This window comes from Nicotiana sylvestris, chromosome 12 (assembly GCF_000393655.2).
Source record: "Nicotiana sylvestris chromosome 12, ASM39365v2, whole genome shotgun sequence".
NCBI classification, from domain to species: Eukaryota; Viridiplantae; Streptophyta; class Magnoliopsida; order Solanales; family Solanaceae; genus Nicotiana; species Nicotiana sylvestris.
In genome coordinates this window covers 108,150,918-108,171,113 of record NC_091068.1, presented here as the reverse complement: position 1 = coordinate 108,171,113, position 20,196 = coordinate 108,150,918, and the positions used below count along the sequence as shown (strand labels likewise).

The 20,196-nt window shown below is 35.1% G+C and overlaps 1 protein-coding gene across 1 annotated transcript; it reads left to right on the top strand.

The window, feature by feature from the left end:
* The first annotated feature begins 821 nt into the window (after positions 1–821).
* LOC104232249 (fasciclin-like arabinogalactan protein 17) lies at positions 822–4,868 on the top strand. Its single transcript, XM_070163204.1, has 3 exons — positions 822–2,437; positions 4,365–4,476; positions 4,588–4,868. Exons 1-2 carry the CDS (start codon positions 1,135–1,137, stop codon positions 4,424–4,426), a joined length of 1,365 nt encoding a protein of 454 aa, XP_070019305.1. The 5' UTR covers positions 822–1,134; the 3' UTR covers positions 4,427–4,476; positions 4,588–4,868.
* Positions 4,869–20,196: the final 15,328 nt, after the last annotated feature.

Here is a 20,196-nt window from a genome sequence, read left to right as displayed (position 1 = left end):
TTACTCATTCCAATTTTAAATATTAAGGAAAGATAAAGTATAATTCAAACAAAAACTCTTGTTACTAATATTAAATGACTTTCCTAAGGAGTGTACAAAAATCTTAAAAAATATGTAACAGAGCTAGTAAGTTAGTACAGTAGTATATATTAATAATGTAAACGACGTTTATGCTATCAATATTAAAATATAAAATATTATAATAGATTACCTCTCTTAGTTTTGTTATTAATTCACATTTATTGTAAAGTTTAAAGAGCTAGAGCGTGAAAAATGTTTAATATTTTTATTATATTAAAACACTAAAACATTTATTTATTATTAAGGAGAAATAAATCTAGGATCATAAAGTGTTAGTAGTTGAAATTAGGTAAATTTTTAAAGAACTAGATAATGTAAAATTTATTACACGACTAGCCAGTCTATAAAACTTAAAACTCTTATTCATTATCAAGGGGAAGTAAATCTAGGATAATAAAGTAGTAGGACGTGAAATTAGGTAAATTATCATACCAACAAATAAAATTGAACTGTCCAGTTTGCTAATATTTCTATGTGCGTAAAAACTTGAAGCCAAAGTTGCTCAGTTCCATCTGCCCAAAAACCAAAATGTAATACTCTTATATGTGTCTCTCTCTCTCTTTTTTTTTTTTTCTTTTTAACCTGGTGTCCGGTATTCGACGTGGGATTCGACTAAATTCGGATTTCGGGCCGAAAAGTTTTATATTTGGGGTAAAACACTTCCTAACAAAGGCAACTGAATACCCAGGGCTCGAACCGAAACCACTTTAAGAACGAAGAAGTACGTACCACTCCAACGCAACCTAATTGATTTATATGTGTCTTCACTTGAAGCCAAAGTCTCCAAATTCCAAATACACATGAGTGACAGAACAGAGAGAAAATAGAAAATAACCCTTGACCCTCCTAATTATTTATTATTCCACCAAACAACTACTACTTCTACTACCTATACACCTTTCCTTTACTACCAAAGAGGCAAACGCACAAACCCACAAAACACAACACGTTCTTCTACCGACACTCTCAGAACTCTCCTCACAGAGAAAGAAACTAGAGAGAGAAAACGAAACAAAACACATTCTAGTGAGAGAAAGCTCAACTCTTTTGGCCATGGATTTTCAGATCTATGGCGTTAGCAATCTCTTCATTTTCACTGTTATACTCCTTTTCTCCATTGCAGCTGCTACATTGCAAGAAAACCAAAATGCAACATTTGTAAAACCCACAACTTCAGCACCCCAAATCAACTCAAACTCCATTCTTGTAGCTCTTTTGGATTCTCACTACACTGAGCTATCTGAGCTAGTTGAAAAAGCCCTTTTGCTTCAAACACTTGAAGAAGCTGTTTCTAAGCATAACATTACCATTTTTGCCCCTAAAAATGAGGCTCTTGAACGTGATTTGGACCCTGAGTTCAAGCGTTTCTTGCTTGAACCTGGGAATCTTAGGTCGTTGCAAAATCTGTTGCTGTTTCATATGATTCCCGCTCGCATTGTTTCCAACCAATGGCCGGCGCGTGTGCACGCGACCTTGTATCCTGGAGATGAGAATGTAAATGTTGTGCAGAAGAACGGTGAGAAAATGGTGAGCAGCGCAATGATTATTAAGCAAGACGATATTATCAAACCCGACGGTGTAATTCACGGGATTGAGCGTGTGTTGATACCTAAATCAGTTCAACAAGATTTCAACACCCGTAGAAGTCTCCGGTCAATCTCCGCCGTGCTGCCCGAAGGAGCACCGGAAGTTGACCCGAGGACTCACCGGTTGAAGAAACCTGCACCCGTCCCAGCTGGCGCACCACCAGTGCTGCCAGTATACGATGCACTAGCGCCCGGGCCATCTCTGGCCCCGGCACCGGCTCCCGGCCCAGGTGGACCCCACCATCACTTTGATGGTGAAAGTCAAGTAAAAGATTTTATTCAAACACTCCTACATTATGGAGGTTACAATGAATTAGCAGACATTCTTGTGAATCTAACATCATTGGCTACAGAAATGGGTAAATTAGTATCAGAAGGGTATGTTTTAACTGTTTTGGCGCCCAATGATGAAGCGATGGCTAAGCTGACGACTGATCAGCTTAGCGAACCAGGGGCACCAGAACAGATAATGTATTACCATATAATACCGGAGTATCAAACGGAGGAAAGTATGTATAATGCAGTGAGGAGATTTGGGAAAGTGAAGTATGATACATTGAGGTTACCACATAAAGTTGTGGCTGAGGAAGCTGATGGTTCAGTGAAATTTGGGGCAGGTGAAGAAGGGGCATATTTGTTTGATCCTGATATTTATACTGATGGAAGGATCTCTGTGCAAGGAGTTGATGGTGTTCTGTTCCCTATTGAGGAAATTAAGGTGGCTCCTGTAGCTGCCCCTGTTGCTAAGGTTGTTGCAAAGCCAAGAAGAGGTAAAAATAATTCTACTAACTTTTTTACTCTTATCTAATTTGGGTTTTTCAATATTAGTGTAGTTTTTGTTTCTTTAATTGAATTCATTTGATTGGTTATGTGAGTATCACTTTGGAGTTTATTAGGAGTTGTTAATTCTTGAAAAATGGGAATTAAGTTAGCTTATTTAGTCAGTTTGCGGATGTTAAATTTTGCTCTTTTGATGTTAAAAATTGCATCTTTTGGGTTAATTTTGCTCTGTTGATGAATTCTAGTGAATTATCACAAAATTCTGCTTGATTTTTATTATAGGGAATATATATGGAGTCTTTCTGAGTTCTTGAATCTTAAAAATGGCTATAAGTGTAATAGATGAGGTTTTTATGTTTTTTTACCTTTTAGATTTTGCTCTTTTGATGTTAAATATTGCATCTTTCTTATGAATTCTGGTGATTTTCCCAAAATACTGTTTGATCTTTTTATTGATAAGTATGGAGTTCTTGATCGTTTAATGGCTGAAAATGGGGATAAATTGAGGTTTTTATGATTCTGTCTTCTGAATTTTGCTACGTTAAAAATTGTGTCTTTCTTAGTACGTAATTCTGGTATAATAAAGTGTGGTTTAGTTCCCTGAGTTGATTTTTGATGGTTGGTAAAAAGGACATGGCATTAGGCCTTTCTTGAAGCCAGTTGTTTGCCCAGTTTTTTCTGGTAAATTCTTGCACTTAGAACCTAAGCTACGTATCTAACTTTTGCACATGATTGAACATGTCATCTTTGCCCACATATTTATTAAAATTTTTCCTTAATGTTGAGGTAATCTCGTTTGGTATGCAATGTCCTAAGAATTAGGTAATATATGTGAGTTAAGATTTCATTGTCATCATTTTCTATTGATTAATTGGCTAGATTACTTTTGGTTACAAGAAGCCACAGGTGGTTGACATGGCAATTAAGTGTGCACATTATTAACACTTACAAACAGTTTTAGGAAATAGTAGGTGTGGCCTCTGTCGGTGAGACAAAACTAAAAAAGGAAAAAGGGGGTTTAGTTCTTTCCTTGCTGTAACAACAATTATCCAAAAACCATTTTGATGGAGTTAGTTTTTGTCAGGGAACTTTAGCAGGTTGAATTATGAGATGAGAAATGTGAAAAGGGAAAGGTTTCTTGGTCAAGGATTGGGTTAGGTAAAACTTATCTTAGGACTGGAATAATAATGGTTGCACACTTGATCAATAAGCCAAAACAGTTTTGGATGTGCTAAACCCTTAATCACTTGGGAAAAATGGTTATGATTATCGTGTTGAATCCTTAATCACTTAAGTCAAATCTTTAGTCTATGGTGTGACATAATCTACTAATTAGGGTGTGGCCAAGTGGGTGAAAATCTTTGCTCATGTCTTGAAGAATTCTCCGTGCTTGTGCTGGTGGAAAATAATGAGTCCAATAGAACAAATGAGGTGCGTGTAAGTTGGTTCGGACACCACCACCACCAATATCCCCGTATAATTCTACAAGTGGAGTTTGGGGAGGGTAGTGTATGCAGACATACCTTACCCCTACCCTGGGGTAAAGAGGCTTTTTCCGAAAGACCTTGCTCGAGGAGAAGGTTGGTTCGGACACCACTTTATGAAATGAATCTAGGGTGTGACATAATGTTAAAATTCCATTTCAGCATCTGTGGAACATAGCTGTACTCAATGATTATTCCTAACTTGAATGTAGAGACATCAAGACCAGCCTGTTTGTTGACTAACACTAGCCCCACCTGCTCTTTGTTTTTATCTTGACTTTACATGATTATCTGTCATGAATTGTTATCTCTTGGTTTAAACATAATTAAATTTATACAGTTGACATTAACCTTTTCTTCATATCTTCTTTACTTAAGTTATATTCCTTGTGAGTTGTCTAACATATTTGCCAACACTCTCTTTGTATTGCAGGAAAGTTGATGGAAGTAGTATGTGGTACACTGGGGTCATTTGCTTTTGCTAGTTGTCATTAAAATTTGTATACTGAGGATCTTCTGAAGATAAAGAATTGAAAGAAAGAATGGTGAGTGTCTCAAATATATGTATGAATTGTGATTTAGTTAGTCTACTTAGAAAAATAATAAGGGGCCAAAAAAAAAAGCTTATACCATTTTTTTTCTTAATAAAATGGCAGTTTTTAGGAGGGCTTTGTTGATGGTGATGATAAACATAAAGGGAAGGAGAAGTGCTTGCATTGGAATAGAATTTGGACCTAATCTCTACCCCTCCTTCCTAAAAGAAAGAAAAGGGAGAATATCATCTTTTGTCTTATTTTTGTTATAAATACTGTAATTACGTATCAATTTTTTCATTTGTATTTAAGTTTGTTCTGCCGACAGTGTTTGTATCCACAAATGTATCCCCAAAAAGGAAAAAAATAAATAATATTTTTGCAAGAGCATCATCTTTTTTGTACTCTCTTTGTCACGGGCGGTGTGCTTAGTTTTGGCCCTTTTTTTGATACCATAGCTTGTGAATTAACTATACTTTTTCTAGTTCTTTTAATATATAGACTATAGTAATATAATGAATGTGCTTTGTTTAGTGTAAAGGTCAAACTTCACTTGCCTTTCTTAAAGCATATGTATACAGAAAGTGTTCGCACCGAACAAATAGTAAATGTAAGATATGTTTTTTTTTGCATATAAAGTTCAATCATTTAACTATGCATAATTTATGTGAACTTATTTTATTGAGCACAAGTTTAAAAAAATAGAGAAGACTTTTAAATTTGTAGTGTAAAATGAGGCACATATATTTTGTGTGGTCATAAATTATTACATAAAAGTAAATTGTTTACAAATATTGAAGGAGGTCATTCTTTTTTGCACGAACTAAAAAAAATAGGTTTACATAAATTGAAACAAAGAGAATATATACTTTCACTCTATTTTGTGATTCTATGTGATAAACAAACTAATTAGGTATAAACATTGTGTGCGAATAAATATTTTTACTTAAGCCACCCCATCCTTTATTAGTATCGACTTAATTTTGTAACATGTAGCTTGAACATGATTTAAGCTTATGAAGCAACAAAATTTTAGCTAAACAAGGCGACAAATTGTTGTTATATGTCTTGTAACATTCCCAAGAATACTCCTTTCTGTTCATAAAACTAATAAAGAAATTGACAAACAAGAGACGATATAGTAATATTTTCATGTGAAAGGACTTGGGTGATAGTTTAATTCATTTGCCACTAAACGAAATTGTCATCTAACTAACCAAGCAAAGCACACATTAAACCTATTTATTCGTTTATTTCTAGAGCTTAAATATGTTCAGAGCCAAAACTAAATTATACATGGAAAAATTCGTGAGAAGTTGCGAACCAACCATCTAATTTGATGAGAAACCTTGTCAACTTCGGGGCCAAACGAGAGCAGAGGCAGGGGCGTACACAATTTTTTTTTATAAGCGGTGTCATCATTAAAAAATAAATATTATAACGGCATGAAAAATAAAAAATTAAGAAGAATAACACCAGCAAATTCGGTCACTCACAAGTTGTAAACTAAAGATGCTTTAAAATGTGCAAAAAAATCAAGGAGTGGATTTTGATCCCCTACCCTTTTAGGTGAAAATGGATGTGTTGACCATCAGACCAAGTACACTTGTTTATCCATTGGTGTCATTTTATTAATGTATTTGTTTTTTGGGTCCACTATTTATATGTGTACTTAGTAAGATTTTCTAGTGAGGTGGTGTTGGATGAAACCGCTTCGACTAACGTGCATCCGCCCCTCAGCAGAGGCAACAGGGCAGGTATTCCCAAAAAAGAAAGAAACCAAAACAACCAGGAAGGTAATAACGAGTAAGACTAAAATAATATTGATTATAAATTGAACTAAAGAAAGAATGTTAACTGTTCGACAACGTGAAAACTGCACGAGCCTTGTTAAGGACTAAAGTCCTTAATAAAAGCGACCCTAATCCCTCCCTAGCCTAGATCAAAGATCTTCGTGCCTTTTTTTTTTCCAGGCCAAAGTCAAGTTCGTTACGGTCAACAAATCAGCCCTGCATCATATTCGATAGCGATTCAGATCACCTCCCCAAGCTTGCCTAACCTAACTATGTGTGAGCAATCAATCGTGACAAGTTGACCGATCCACAATGAAATATCGATTAAATTGCTTTGAAGGTTGAGTTGTATGGCTATGCTTTTTTCCCGTCAGAGCAATACTTGAACATTATTAATCTGGCGTCTTCCTTAACTGTTGAAAAATTATGGTTTAGAACTTAATCATCAAATGAAAAAGTATACATTTGCAAAAAAGGAAATTGTTTAGTTTTTAAACAACTTTATAAAGAAAGAGGGAGGAAACAGAACAACATCAATTATTGGAACAAAACAAAATACAACTCCAAGTAATAGAGTAGAACAAGCGGCCGGCATGTATTTGCATGCTCCTTTTGATGGTGATTAAGTTAATGATTATTCACATTATTGATCAAAGGGAGAACCGAAACTGAGCTGGCCTTAATATGAAATTATTTACTTGTAAAAATAAGAACCAAACTTATGTACACTAATAAAAAAATTCCAATATTAACGTATGTATTTTAAGGTTACTTTACGTTTTAAGGTATCAAATTAGCTTATTATAAACAACTAGTTATATGTTGTTCGAAGTAATTTTGATATAATTTGTAAAAGCTTTTTGTACTGTTAGTATGCAAAAGTTAAATTATTAGAAAAATAAAATAAAGTGATATGGGGACTAAGGCAGTCAAACACCACCATCACACTCTCTCTCTGTCCGGCAAAGGCGGATGGAGAATTGCGTTTATCCTGATGCTTTTAACACATATCATAAATTTATGTGTAAAAATTTACTAAAATTACAATAAATAATAAATATGGATTCATAATTTAAAAAATACAATTTGGTTAAGAACCTTAAAAATCAAACTCATAAAACTTAAATTCAGGGTCAACCTGCTCCCAGATCCTATCACACCTATTGATTTCACTAGGTTATCTTTATCGTCATCAAAAGGAAGAGGAAAAAGCAATATTGGAGCCAGAAGTTTTATTAAGAAGTATCAAAATATAAAGAAATAAAAACACAAAAAAAATAAGAGGAACAACATTTATACATAGTGTATTTCCGGCGAAAGGATCAAATTGACAACTCTTAGCCTAAGGTAGCTCCAGCAATAGGAAGAAGTCTAGAAAGTTCCAAAGATTTTACTTATAATAGAATTTTATAATGAAAGTTTCATCATTTCATGTGCCTTGGAACTTTCAGCGGATCTTAGAGCAGCAAAATATTTTAAATGGACATACTTTCTTGTTACACACATAAATAGATTTTTAAATATATAGACATTAAATGAAAAATCTAATAAGAGAGAGTTCCACCTTTGTAGCCATTATTTCAAGTTTCTTTTAGCCATTCCTTCAAGTTGCCTCTACACGATGTAATTTACATTTTTTTTTTTACTTTCGAAAATCGATTTTACTAATAAGTATTTCATTTGAATGAAACTTAATTAATTGTTTAAATACAATTTAAAAAGTTTAAATTGATGCCAGAAAACTGTTATAAGCAAATAATTATTTATTTTATAATACTAAGGAGACAATGTTGATCATTTGAGTGAACATTAAATATTGTTGAATTGTATATGAATTTATGCAACAATATATTAGCTCATTAATATGTTTTATATCTCCTTTATGGACCCAGATATCCCGCAAACGCCTTCAATTATAATGTCTACCACTTGAGTCTGATTCCTGTGAGAATATGACCACTTACCACATGTCTATTTGACAATTACATAGGCGAATTCATAATTCAAAATAAGTAGTTACAAAATAAATGTGAACGTATTATATGCATATCTTTTTAAAAAATTCCTCGCATCATAGGTAGATATATAGTTCGAACTAAAAATAATGTTTTAGTTGAATTCACAGAACCCGTTCTAAATCAGCCTTTAAATATACAATTAGCTGGAACCATCAGTGTTTAATTTTAAAGGAGCAAAATGCAACTTCCAGTTAACCATTATGAATAGATGGAGCTGGGTGATAATTTTGAAGAAAATCCATCATGTCATACTTCAATAAGCATCGAGTACTCTTCATCCACTTCACATTTGTGGCAATGTTTGCGACTTGTTGTTTGAAGCTGAGCCGGTATTTATATTGAATCATTATCACTTGTTCTAATGAGATTTTAGTTATTCTATTTCTGTTATACGTCTTTTTGCCAGATTTGTATATGTTGCACGGGTTATTTGACAAGTGAGTAATTTTTAACTTAAAAATCTTATCACTATTTCTCTCAAGTTAGTCAAGATACTTACTGAGTACATGGAGTCGGCTATACTCGTACTATACTTCTGCATCTTGCGTGCAGATTTTGGAGCTGAGTAGCTGTGAAGACGGAGCTTGCATTGGAGATGTACCAGCGAATCAGATTCATGCTACCCTGTGTTCATGGTGTAGACATGTAATTTTTGACCCTCCCGAGATTTTACACATTTTAGCGTTTAAATATTTAGTTTAGGTCTAATATCACTATTTTAACTAATTTTGACTTTTTTACTTTATTTTATCACAAAAAATAAAAACTACAAAATAGTTTCCCTTTATTTAAGCTACTTGGTATTTTGCCAAGTTAATTGTTTTGATTTATTCTACTTTTGATAAAATCTAAAATGAAAAAAAAAGTCACGTTATTTAAATTACTAAGTTTTCTCAACTTTGATGCTATTTTAAGCCCTATCAAAAGAAAAGAAAAGAAAAAATATTTCCTTTAGTCCATATGTTAGAATACATTAAATTTTTCTGTATTTTTTATCTCTTATTTTTTTTTTTACTTTTGAATAACTAAAATTAGAGAAGAAAAGAGGGAGTAAATGAAAATTCACATGGCTAATACACACACGAATTCATCACTGTACACTTTTTTGATTTTCTTTCATCCACAGTTCGTCACTTTCATTAGCAGCATGTACCATCACATTTATTTTAAAATCTTCCCATTCTCACTTTTATATATTTTTGGTTAAATCTATTTGGAGGATAATTCATACATAGGATTTTTGATAAATTAACTCCCTCCGAGAAGGATAATATTCCCTGACCCCAATCCTCCTCACGTGATCTCACACACAAAAGCACACACCTGCACATATATAATCCATATGGCCGCGCACACGGGGGAAAAAAAAGGGACGAACCCTAGCAGCTTGGATAAAGAACGCCGTCGCTTCCTTCCTCGTATACCTATTCCTCTGGCTTTCCTCCATTAACGCTGCAGCAGCTCCACCACTAGCGTTAGGACACCGTCTTTTAGTTAGCAACAAAATCACCGAACTCCATAACCCAAAGCTAAGCTCCTCTGGTTCAGCAGCCACAAAATACCATAGTCAAAATCACCCCTGCTTGCCATTCAAATCATTTGAATTTTGAGTCAGTTGTCATAAAGCTCCGTCAATTCTTCTTCCAGAACACCAGATTTCGTTTTTGCCGAGTTGTATCGGAGTTGGGGATGTAGAAGACATTTGAATTTGCTGCACGCGATTCCGTCTGTGGTCTCCGATCCCGGTCGCTTCTCATACTGCCACTCTTATAATCGGAAAAGCTATCACCCTTTGAGTCGGCGTCGATTCGTTTTGAACTCTCCATTCAAGGTACCTATTTTAGCCCAAGGTTGAAGAGAACGTTGATTTATTGAGGTCCAACTCTTGCTCTGTTTCTCTAATCTCTTTTGGCTTGCTATCGGATCTTATAAATGGCTTGAATTTGAAATTGAATGTGTTATCTGTTGTTGGTTGTCCAAAGTACTTTGATGCCATGAATCTGAAATTTTAGTAGTTTGGATATTAATTCTCTGGGTGATCTATTATTGTTGATAAAATCTATATTAAAAAATAGTAAGAGTGCAAAATAAGATGAATGTGTCGTGGGATTTGGGGCAAACAAAATTAAAAGTGTTCTGGTCTTAAAATAGTTCTTGTTGTTTTAACTTTATTTGTTTTAAAGTCGCTAGGAGCATGCTTAGGCCGGCAACACTCGTGTAGGCAAATCTTAGGTTTTTTTTATTTCACTTTTAATTGAGGCGAGAAGTCGTTTCTTTTAGTTTATTATCCGAGAAATGCCCTGCGAAGTTTGTATATATTTTTATCCGGAGTATGCCCCGAAGTATTTGTATTTTGAGGCGAAAGTATAACTCGTAGTATTTTTTATTTTTATTTTTATTTTTCTTTTATTAGGTGGAGACGACCTCGAGCCTCTTGTGTGTTTATTTTCTTTTATGTGTTTATTTTTACCTCAATTTGAATATCTTAAAAGCCAACTAGATCGAGTACGCAACTGTACTAGTTACGGGACTCGGGGAATGCCTAACACCTTCTTCCCGAGTCAAATTAACCCCCTTATCCGAATCTCTGGTGCGGACTTAGTTTTGGAGTCTAAAGTGTTTTAAAAGAAAAAATCGTTTTTCTAAAAAAACGGTGACCTGACACACCAAAATCAAATGTCAGGTGGCCACTCTAAGTTAATCCTTTGAACACAAATTTTTGTCACTTTCTAATTAAAAACCCTTTTGAACTTCACAAATCTTTTTAATATTTTTAAGAAGGTTAGTGAGGTTGTGAAAAAAGGGGCGTGACACATGGTAGCTTAGGATTTCACTTCTGTTTACATAACTTTCAAACATATATTGTATTTATTCATTTCACAAGCTTTGTAAATTTAAATCACAGTGGCTCATGACTCGTATTACCAATCATCGGGGTAGTTGTATCAAATTCTATTGCAATTTTATTAATATATTGATGATTTCTCAGTTTAGTAGTAACTTACACTGTTTGACTTACCTAGCGGGCGAGTTAGGTGCCATCACAACATTGGTGAATTTGGATAGTGACAGAAATCCGTTTTTATTAAATAGTTTTGAAACGTGTATTTAGAAGATAGATTAATAAGTCAATATATTAAAAGTTCTTAGGTTCAAGTACGCGCAAAGTGGCCAATGATAATAATCTATTATTTGCTCTACGTGAGATCAATTGAACTTGATGTACAATTGTTAAGATACTTGAACTTGAAGTGTATAATATGATGGTAGATAATAGGTATAGATATTATACACATATCGTGTTATGATATCAATACTATTATATTTTACGCAGTGTTTTAAAAGGTAGGGGCGTGAGGCGGGGTGTTTTACTTAATATGGAGCGAGGCAAAAAGTCTCGAGGCACAAGGCATAATCCCATCGATCTTTAAATTTTTTAATTTATAAATTAATAAAATAGCATAATATATAACACAAAAATATAAAAAGTACATTAAAATTAATAAAATTGAAAAGGATTAAATAAACTCATAGAAAAATCATCTAGCTTTGTTACAAATATTAATAATGCAATAGTCTTAAAGTTAATATGAGATACAAATCAATCATACTTAACTTTCAAATAATTAAAAAATTGTAATTTTTTAAAAGCACTTTAAGACTATTGCATTATTAATATTTGTAACAAAGCTAGATGCTTTATCAGTATTTTCCTGGAATGGAGGGCGTATTAAACTACACATTTTACCTCCCTAAAAAGTAAAATAACTAATAAACTTTATCAGTATTGTAATTTAAAATGTTATTCCTTCACAATTAAAAACAAAATTACTTTCAAATTTGAGAGACATAGAACTAATAGCCTGTTTGGTCAAGCTTCTCCAAGGCCAATAGCACTTTTTTTTTTCAAAGTTGATGTGTTTGACCAAGCTTTTAAAAAGAAAAAAAAAGTGCTTTTGAGTAGAAACAGAAGTAGTTTTGGAGAAGCAACAAAAATATCTTTTCCCCCAGAAGCACTTTGCTGAAACGCACTTTTGAGAAAAATACACTTAGAAATACTTTTTAAAAACTTGGCCAAACACTAATTTATGCTCAGAAGTGTTTTTAAATTAATTATCCCAACACAAACTGCTTCTCACAAAAAGTACTTTTGAAAAAAAAGCACTTCTCAAAATTAGCTGATTTTAGAAGTTTGGCCAAACACCTATAAGACATGAACACCAATGGCAAATGAAGATACAAATTTGGCTATCTATGCGCCAAGAAATATTCAAATAAAATTCACTCTCACGATGTTCAATTAAAATATATGCAATACTGTGGCGTTATCTGAGTTGCTCTCAATTTTTATATTCCTAGAGATGAACAGAATTTTTGTCATTCATTTGTTATAGAATTGTGAGGATCAACAAAGCTAAGTAGGGAATTCAACACATGATTTGTGTAAGAACCGTTGGACGAGCCCCGAGCATTGAGCGTTAGGCGTGTTCAAGACGCATAGTCCGTCGCTTGGGACGTAAGCCTCATGGAACTAAGTCCTGCGGTTGAGCCTTAGGGCATTTTGATAGTGCCCCGGAAAGAGACGAACCCCAGGCGAGTTCTAGAAAAGCCTTTTAAAATAGAGATTTTACATAGGCATTGAAAGGAACATAGAATGAGAATGTTATATATATATATATATGGTCTTGCTAACATACTACATGAATTAGCAATGTACCCATTTTCTCTTTCTCCAAATTACACCTTATTTTCATGTTGTATATTCATTAACTACGAGGACACTTTGGTCTTTTTGATCAAAACCCAGCTAATTCCTCTTACTCTCTCTATTACCTGTTCTCTTCCTCCCCCGTTCTTTTGCCCTTATCTTCTTCTGGTTTGCCATGGATGATGAATCCCAAACCAACTAGCAGTAAGTTTTGAAGTTTGACTGGTTGATTGAAATTCAAGTAATAATTAAAGTAACTTTTTTCAGTAGTGGCAGAATTAAATGGTTGTAGTTTGATAATTGGATCTAGGAATCTAATAGAATAAAGTAGAACGATCCATCTCGATAATGGTTAGTAAATTCTAGGATTTACTCAACAATTGTTCGAATATGCAAACTATTGGCCTTATTTGATTACGAAGACGATCAGGAACAAATCAGTGTATCAAGAGCTTTTTTGTGTAGTAATTTGTTCTCTTATTTGTTATTAAAAAGTTGAAGGAAAATAGTACAGGTGTAATGAATATTTAACATAAATTTAATGTATTACCAATGCATTAGATATGGACTAATTTTGAGGTGAAGAAGAGATGGAATAGTTCCTTCTTCATTGAGGAAGAGAAGAGAAAAGCGACGGGGGGGGGGGGGGGACCTGGGACCATGGCTTTAGATTTTGAAGTAAAAAGACCAAAGTGCCCTTGTAGTTAATGAATATACAACATGAAAATAAAGGGTAATCTGGAGAAAGAGAAAATGGGTAAATTGCTAAAATACTACCTTCATGTAGTATGTTAGCAAGACCCATATATATATATGTGAAAGATCATTTAATTGAACGATCGCTGACAAAAACAAATTAAAATTAAAAATATTATAATAAATATGTGTAATTCATTATTCTAAACCTAAAATTTTAATTTTTCCTCATAATGCTGATGCTGCTTATATTATATTTGTATGTACTAACAATATAATTAATCATAAAACTTGAATGGTTTATCTATCTAATACCAAAAAAACATGTATAGGAATTCAAAAGGTTAACTCTACAAATGTAAAATCTTCTATATATGCAATCTATTATAGAATATTAAAACAATATAATGGAGTACAGTCATGCAAGAGAATTTTAACATGGAATATGGAATAAATAATAGGCAAAATAATTCTAGAAAATTATGTTTGGGTTGCATATGTTCTAAAATATCGAAAATAATTTTATGAAGTAAAAAATCATGGACAACTTTAATAAAAATTATGGATTGAATGTAGGCAAGGAGTTTTCAGAAAACTATATTTAGAATAGTGATTCCAGACAATGCAAATGATTTAAGTAGAAGTTCTATCCAAAATACCATACCTACTAAAAAGTTTGAAGTTACATTATTTGGCAAATTCTGTCACAAAACTTACCTCAATAAGATTAAAAAGTAAATAGTAGAAGAATAGACTTTTTGTAGAAAGGTTCACGAAAAAATTAGCCAAAGCCTTACATATCTAACGAAGAGTGGTTGACCGAACAATTTAAGGAAATGACTATTCCTTTGTGCTCTCTCCATTTTGGGGGTTGGGATTCAGTCCAGTATTTTTTTGTCCAGTTTTTCTCAATAGACTTGTACGATGCTGCCACGTGTATTGGCAAAATTTTAAAGGCCAAGATGTTGTTGATATTTACAACTTACTTCAAATCCAAACAATGACTCTGTTTTTGGACCATTACGGGAACTTCCCGCGCCAGTGAATACTTGAACCTATAGTTCTAACTCCCGTTCTTCTTTTTCTCCTTTTATTAGTGTCAGCGTTTTTCTATCCCCTCTCCTTCACCCCTCTTCTCATCCCGCTACATTAATTTAGCAAGACTCTCTTCTCTTCTGCTTTTCCTTTTTTTTTTTCCTTCTTCAGTTCCAAGACAGTGAAATTAAGGGATATTCTTTTCTATGGCCTCATCTTTGTGGTTTCCTTTATTTTGCTTATAAAATAATTGGGATCGCAATACTTTCAAGGAAGTTTTTCTTTTCGTTTTTGCTCTTTTATCTAAAACTGTAAACTTACTGAGATTGTGAAAAAAATCTATGTCAAAGCAAGTTCAATAAACAAACAAGAAATAAAGAACTATTTTTAGAATTGAGAAAACCATCAAAATTCAACTTGGTAAGTTTTGAAAATGAATTCCGGAACTAGTTAAATCGGGGTCTATGTTGCCGGCGTCAGAAGTTGGCAAAATAAAGGGATTGTTGTTTGCTTTTGAAATAATAGAAAATGGATTTTAGAATGTGAAGAAGATCTTGGCCTTTAAATTTTTTGTTAACACATTGAGAAAAAACTGGACGAAAAAATATTGGAGGGGATCCCAACCCCCATTTTGGCTGCTGCAAAATTGCACTTAAATAGATAAGGCTCTATTTTAGAAGCCAACAGTTGGATCAGTAGTAATTTAAGTAGAGGAGATAAGAGTGGTTTTGTACGCATTGACTCCGGTTGCTAACTCATAATTTGCATTATCTACAAGATCAGGGAATTGGCAACTTCAAATTCACATCATCAGCAAAACTGTAATAATTTCTTCCAAATACAATAATTCCATAGAAATAATTGTACCAGTAATAAGGATTATGGTAATTATTTTGAAAGATAAAGCAGTTGTAACATCGGAATTTTTTTCTAATGTATCTCCCACTTGCTAGAAAAGTAGTCTTTCAGATTGAAGCAACGCTCAAACAAACTCCCATTTCTTTTAATTGCTCTTGACAGCGTATCAATGAAGAGACACTTCTTGGTAAGCAGGGAATCATATATCCAGTTGGCCTTCTCTCTGGAAAAGAAACAAATATAAACATAAGCAATCTTTGACTATATGCACCACAACTTCTTAATAGACTGACTTAAACATCTGTGGTCATTTGGCCAAGTGTCGTTCACCATTTCAAAAAATCTTGTAACATGAGGAGACCGGGAAAACGAAGACGAAGATCCATGCCTCAATGAATGTCTCTCAATATCATAATTGATCAAAGAGATAAGCTGTAATCTTGATTCATATTTTCTTTAGTAGCTACAAAAATTTAAAGCAAAAAGTTATAAAAAAATTATATACGTGAAAAAATTGAAATAATTATTATAAATTAAGTTGATTACAAATATATACCGAAGTCCTCCCATTCGAAATTATAAAGACGTACTTTGTCGTCCTTTCCATACATCACCCTTTGCTCAAGATTTCCATCACGTTGAACATTCCGATGTATATGCTTGAGACTCAGAAGTATTTGCCTACATAATTCAAAATAATAATTAAGCATTACATAAAACATATGAGCCGTTTTGATAAACGAAAAGCAGAATATACTTGCATTAAATTTTTTGTATAGCTTTCTTTAAAGTGTATATGTGTATCGTTATACTCATTCCACAAAGTATCATTGTTGTTAAAAAGTTTAAATTCTTTGTATAACATTTCAACAAAAAAAATACCTTGCTTACTGTGTAACGACTCGACTGGTCGTTTTGCTTTCTAGAACCCCGTTCCCCTAAATAAGACTTCTTGTACTTGCTTTTACTGATTTATGACTTGCAGGGATGGTCGGTTCGGGATTTGGAAGAGTTTGGGTTGAGACCGAAACACTTGGATCCTTAAAGTTGGCCTAAAAGACCAAGTTTGACTTCGGTCAACATTTTGAGTAAACGACCTCGAAATCGGGATTTGACGGTTCCAATAGGTTCGTATAATGATTGACTTGGGCATATGTCCGGATTGAGTTTTGGATGACCCGGGAGCGTTTTGGCGCCTAATAGAGAAAGTTGGTTCTTGAAGGTTTTTAGAAGTTCTTTAAATTTGGTTTAGAGCGGGTTTTGGTGATATCGAGGTCCAAACGGAATTCCGAGACCGAAAATAGTTTCGTAATGTCATTTAAGATTTTCATGAAAAATTTGGTATCATTCCGAGTGGTATAAGTACGTTTCGGCACATTGAAAGTAGATTGAAGAACTTGAAGTTCATAAGTTTGATTCAATTTGTTTTAGGGTGTGATTCTTAGTTTTAATGTTGTTTCGGGCGTTCCGAGGATTCGATCGGGTCCGTTTTATGATACTAAACTTGTTGGTAAGTTCGGACGGGGCCCTAGGGGCCCCGAGTGTCAATCAGATGAGGCTCAGACCAAGATGGAAAATTGAGCAAGAGCTGAAGCTCTAGTTGCTGTCAAAACCGCACCTGCGGTTGGTGAGCCGCAAGTGCGGTTGGAGCCTCGCAGATGCGGCCCAAGGAGAGGAGCCTAGGCTTCGCATATGCGCCCCTTGTTCCCACATAAGCGGACCACATAAGCGGATACCTATCTGCAGGTGGGCCCCCAGCTGGCCCAGCCCATTTCCGCATAAGTGGACAATCGTCCGCAGAAGCGGGACCGCAAATGCGGAAATTGCAGAAGGCAGTAAGTTCATTTAATACAGGACTCAAGCCATTTTCACTTATTTTTTCTCACTCTTTGGGTGATTATTGGAGCATTTTGAAAGGGATTTTCACCTAGCTTTTGGAGGTAAGTAATTCCTACCTATTGTGAGTTCAATACATTAATTTTGGGTAGATTCCAACATGAAAATTGGTAGAAATCATGGCTTAGATGAAAAACCTAAGGTTTGACAAGAATGAGATTTTTACCACGAAATTTATCATGAAACTTAGTGATAATCATATATTTATGGTCCTTAGGATATGGGTGACAACTTCCTTCGAAAATTTCCGGAATTCGGGCACGTGGGTCTGGGGGTAAATTTTAGGAATCTTGCCTTTGGGGTTGGGTAATCACTTTAATAGTTAAAATATGAACTTTTGAACCTATAATGATTGATTTTTACACTATTTGAATAGTTTTGGATTGTTCAGCTCCGGTTTGAGGGTTTGAGCGCATTCTTGAGTTTGGAAGTAGGCTTTGAAGCAAGGTAAGTCTCTTTTCTAACCTAATAAGAAGGAAATTTCCCCATCGGTGAACTTAATTAATATGTGGTTATTTTTGGGGGTTACGTACGTACGAAGTGACGAGAGTCCATACGTAGCTACTATTTCTGTTATATCCGGGTAGTTTTAGGTTAACACCATGCTTTGTGGACACCATTATTTGATTATATGTGCTAATTGTAATGAAAGGAATCAAGTCGAGGGCTTCCAATGATTTAAAAGCTTCAAGTTGAATTTTCTTCATTTATTTTAAAAAGAATCAAGAAAGGGTTATGATTTCAATGATAAAATTGTGTTTGACCGCGTCACACGTATGATTCGCAAGCAGGGATTATATTTTTACCGCATCGCATGTATGATTCGTGAGTGGGGTGAATAGATGCATCTATGGTTCGCGCCGTTCGACCCTCAACAGTGCACAATTTACTTTTATGTTGGATCGGGCTGAACGTCCTCGGTGGTATTTGTGTATGATAACATGATTGGAACTCCTTGTAGTTTGTGTGAATTGTCGCTTGAAAGGTCACCTGTTTTAAATAAAGATAATACCTTGACTTCTTAAATACGATGGAAGGATTTTTCAGTTATTATCCTTGTTTGAGCTTGTTGTTATCTACATACATTCTGATTTAAGAATTTGAACTTAATATTATTATATTGTTGGCCCTAGTAAGTGTCGGAGTCAACCCCTCGTCACTACTTCTTCGAGGTTAGATGAGATACTTACTGGGTACATATTTTTATGTACTCACGCTACACTTCTATACTTGATTGTACAGTATTTGAGGCAGGTGCATCTGGCCATCAGTCTGGCGTGTAGACTTGACTCCTCAGCTTGAGATTCCTGGTGAGCTGCCCTTTTGAGCCGTTCTGCAGCAGCTGGAGTCTCTCTCTTATGTCTTTAGTTTCCTGTCTATTCCTTTCCAGACAGTAGGATACTATAATTTTGTATATTCTACTAGATTTTCCATATACTTGTGACACCAGGTTAGCACATACATTAGTAGATCTATGATTTTGGTTTGCTTTCATGATTGCGATTCGTATTGATTGCTTCTAGTTATTTATTCTTAAATTTTCAACTCCTAAATTTTTATCACATAAGAAGAAGTCATCACTTGTTAATTATTAAAAAAGGGATTCACTAGTTGATTAGTGTTGGCTTGCCTAACAACGGTGTTGGGCGCCATCACGACCTAATATGAAATTTGGGTCGTGACAACATGGTATCAGAGCACTAGGTTCATGTAGGTCTCACAATCTATGGGCAAACCTGGTAGAATCTTGCAGATCGGTACGGAGACGTCTGTACTTATCTTCGAGAGGCTATAAGGTGTTAGGAAACTACTCTTTATTCATCTCATATCATGCAGTTGATGGTATACTAAATTTTCTTCTTCTATTCTCTCATAGATGGTGAGAATGCGCACGACGGACATTCCAGACCTAGGAGAAGCTGCTCCCCCATTGCTAGAGGCCGAGGCAAAGGCTGGGGGAGGGAACTAGCCCGAGGTAGAGGACGAGAGCGTCCCAGAGCTGCCCCAGTAGCACCACCAGAAGATCTAGTGGAGGATCCCGTCATTGAGGAGCAGGGCTAGGTGCCTGTTCCAGTGTCAGCCCCGATAGACTTCATGATAGGACCGGGATTTCAGGAGATCATGGGCCATATGCTGCGGTTCATGGACACTATGACTCAGGCTGGTTTATTTCCAGCAGACCTAGCCACACCTCAGGCAGGAAAGGGAGCATAGACACCTACTGCTCAGGCCCCTGGGCACGCAACTGCCGTATGGTACACTATCCATAGGCAGTGCCCAACCAGTTGCCGCAGCAGTACTTGAGCCTAGACCAGTTGTGGACGGCGATCCATAGAAGCTACTGGACAGATGGACTAGGATAAACCCTCATATCTTCGGGGGTGAGCAGCATGAGGACACCCAAGACTTTATTGATCGGTGCAGGGACAGATTGCACAACATGAGGATACTGGAGTCCCATGGAGTAGATTTCACCGCTTTCCAGTAAGAGGGCAGGGCCCGTATATGGTGACAGTCTTATCTTCTTGGTAGACCAGCAGGTTCTCCTCCCATGACTTGGGATCAGTTTACATAGCTTCTATTGGACAGGTATATTCCACCCTCTTAGAGGGAAGAGTTGCGGTGTCAATTTGAGCAGCTTGAGCAGGGTCAGTTGTCTGTGACTGATTATGAGGCGAGAGTTTCTGAGTTGTCTCACCATGCACTTATGATACTTCCTACATACACA

Bases quoted from the DNA above. Each gene is read 5' to 3' on its own strand.
- LOC104232249 (XM_070163204.1), top strand. From the start codon at position 1,135: ATGGATTTTCAGATCTATGGCGTTAGCAATCTCTTCATTTTCACTGTT. The intron at 2,438-4,364 runs GTAAAAATAATT...TTTGTATTGCAG, and splicing joins TGTTGCAAAGCCAAGAAGAG to GAAAGTTGATGGAAGTAGTA.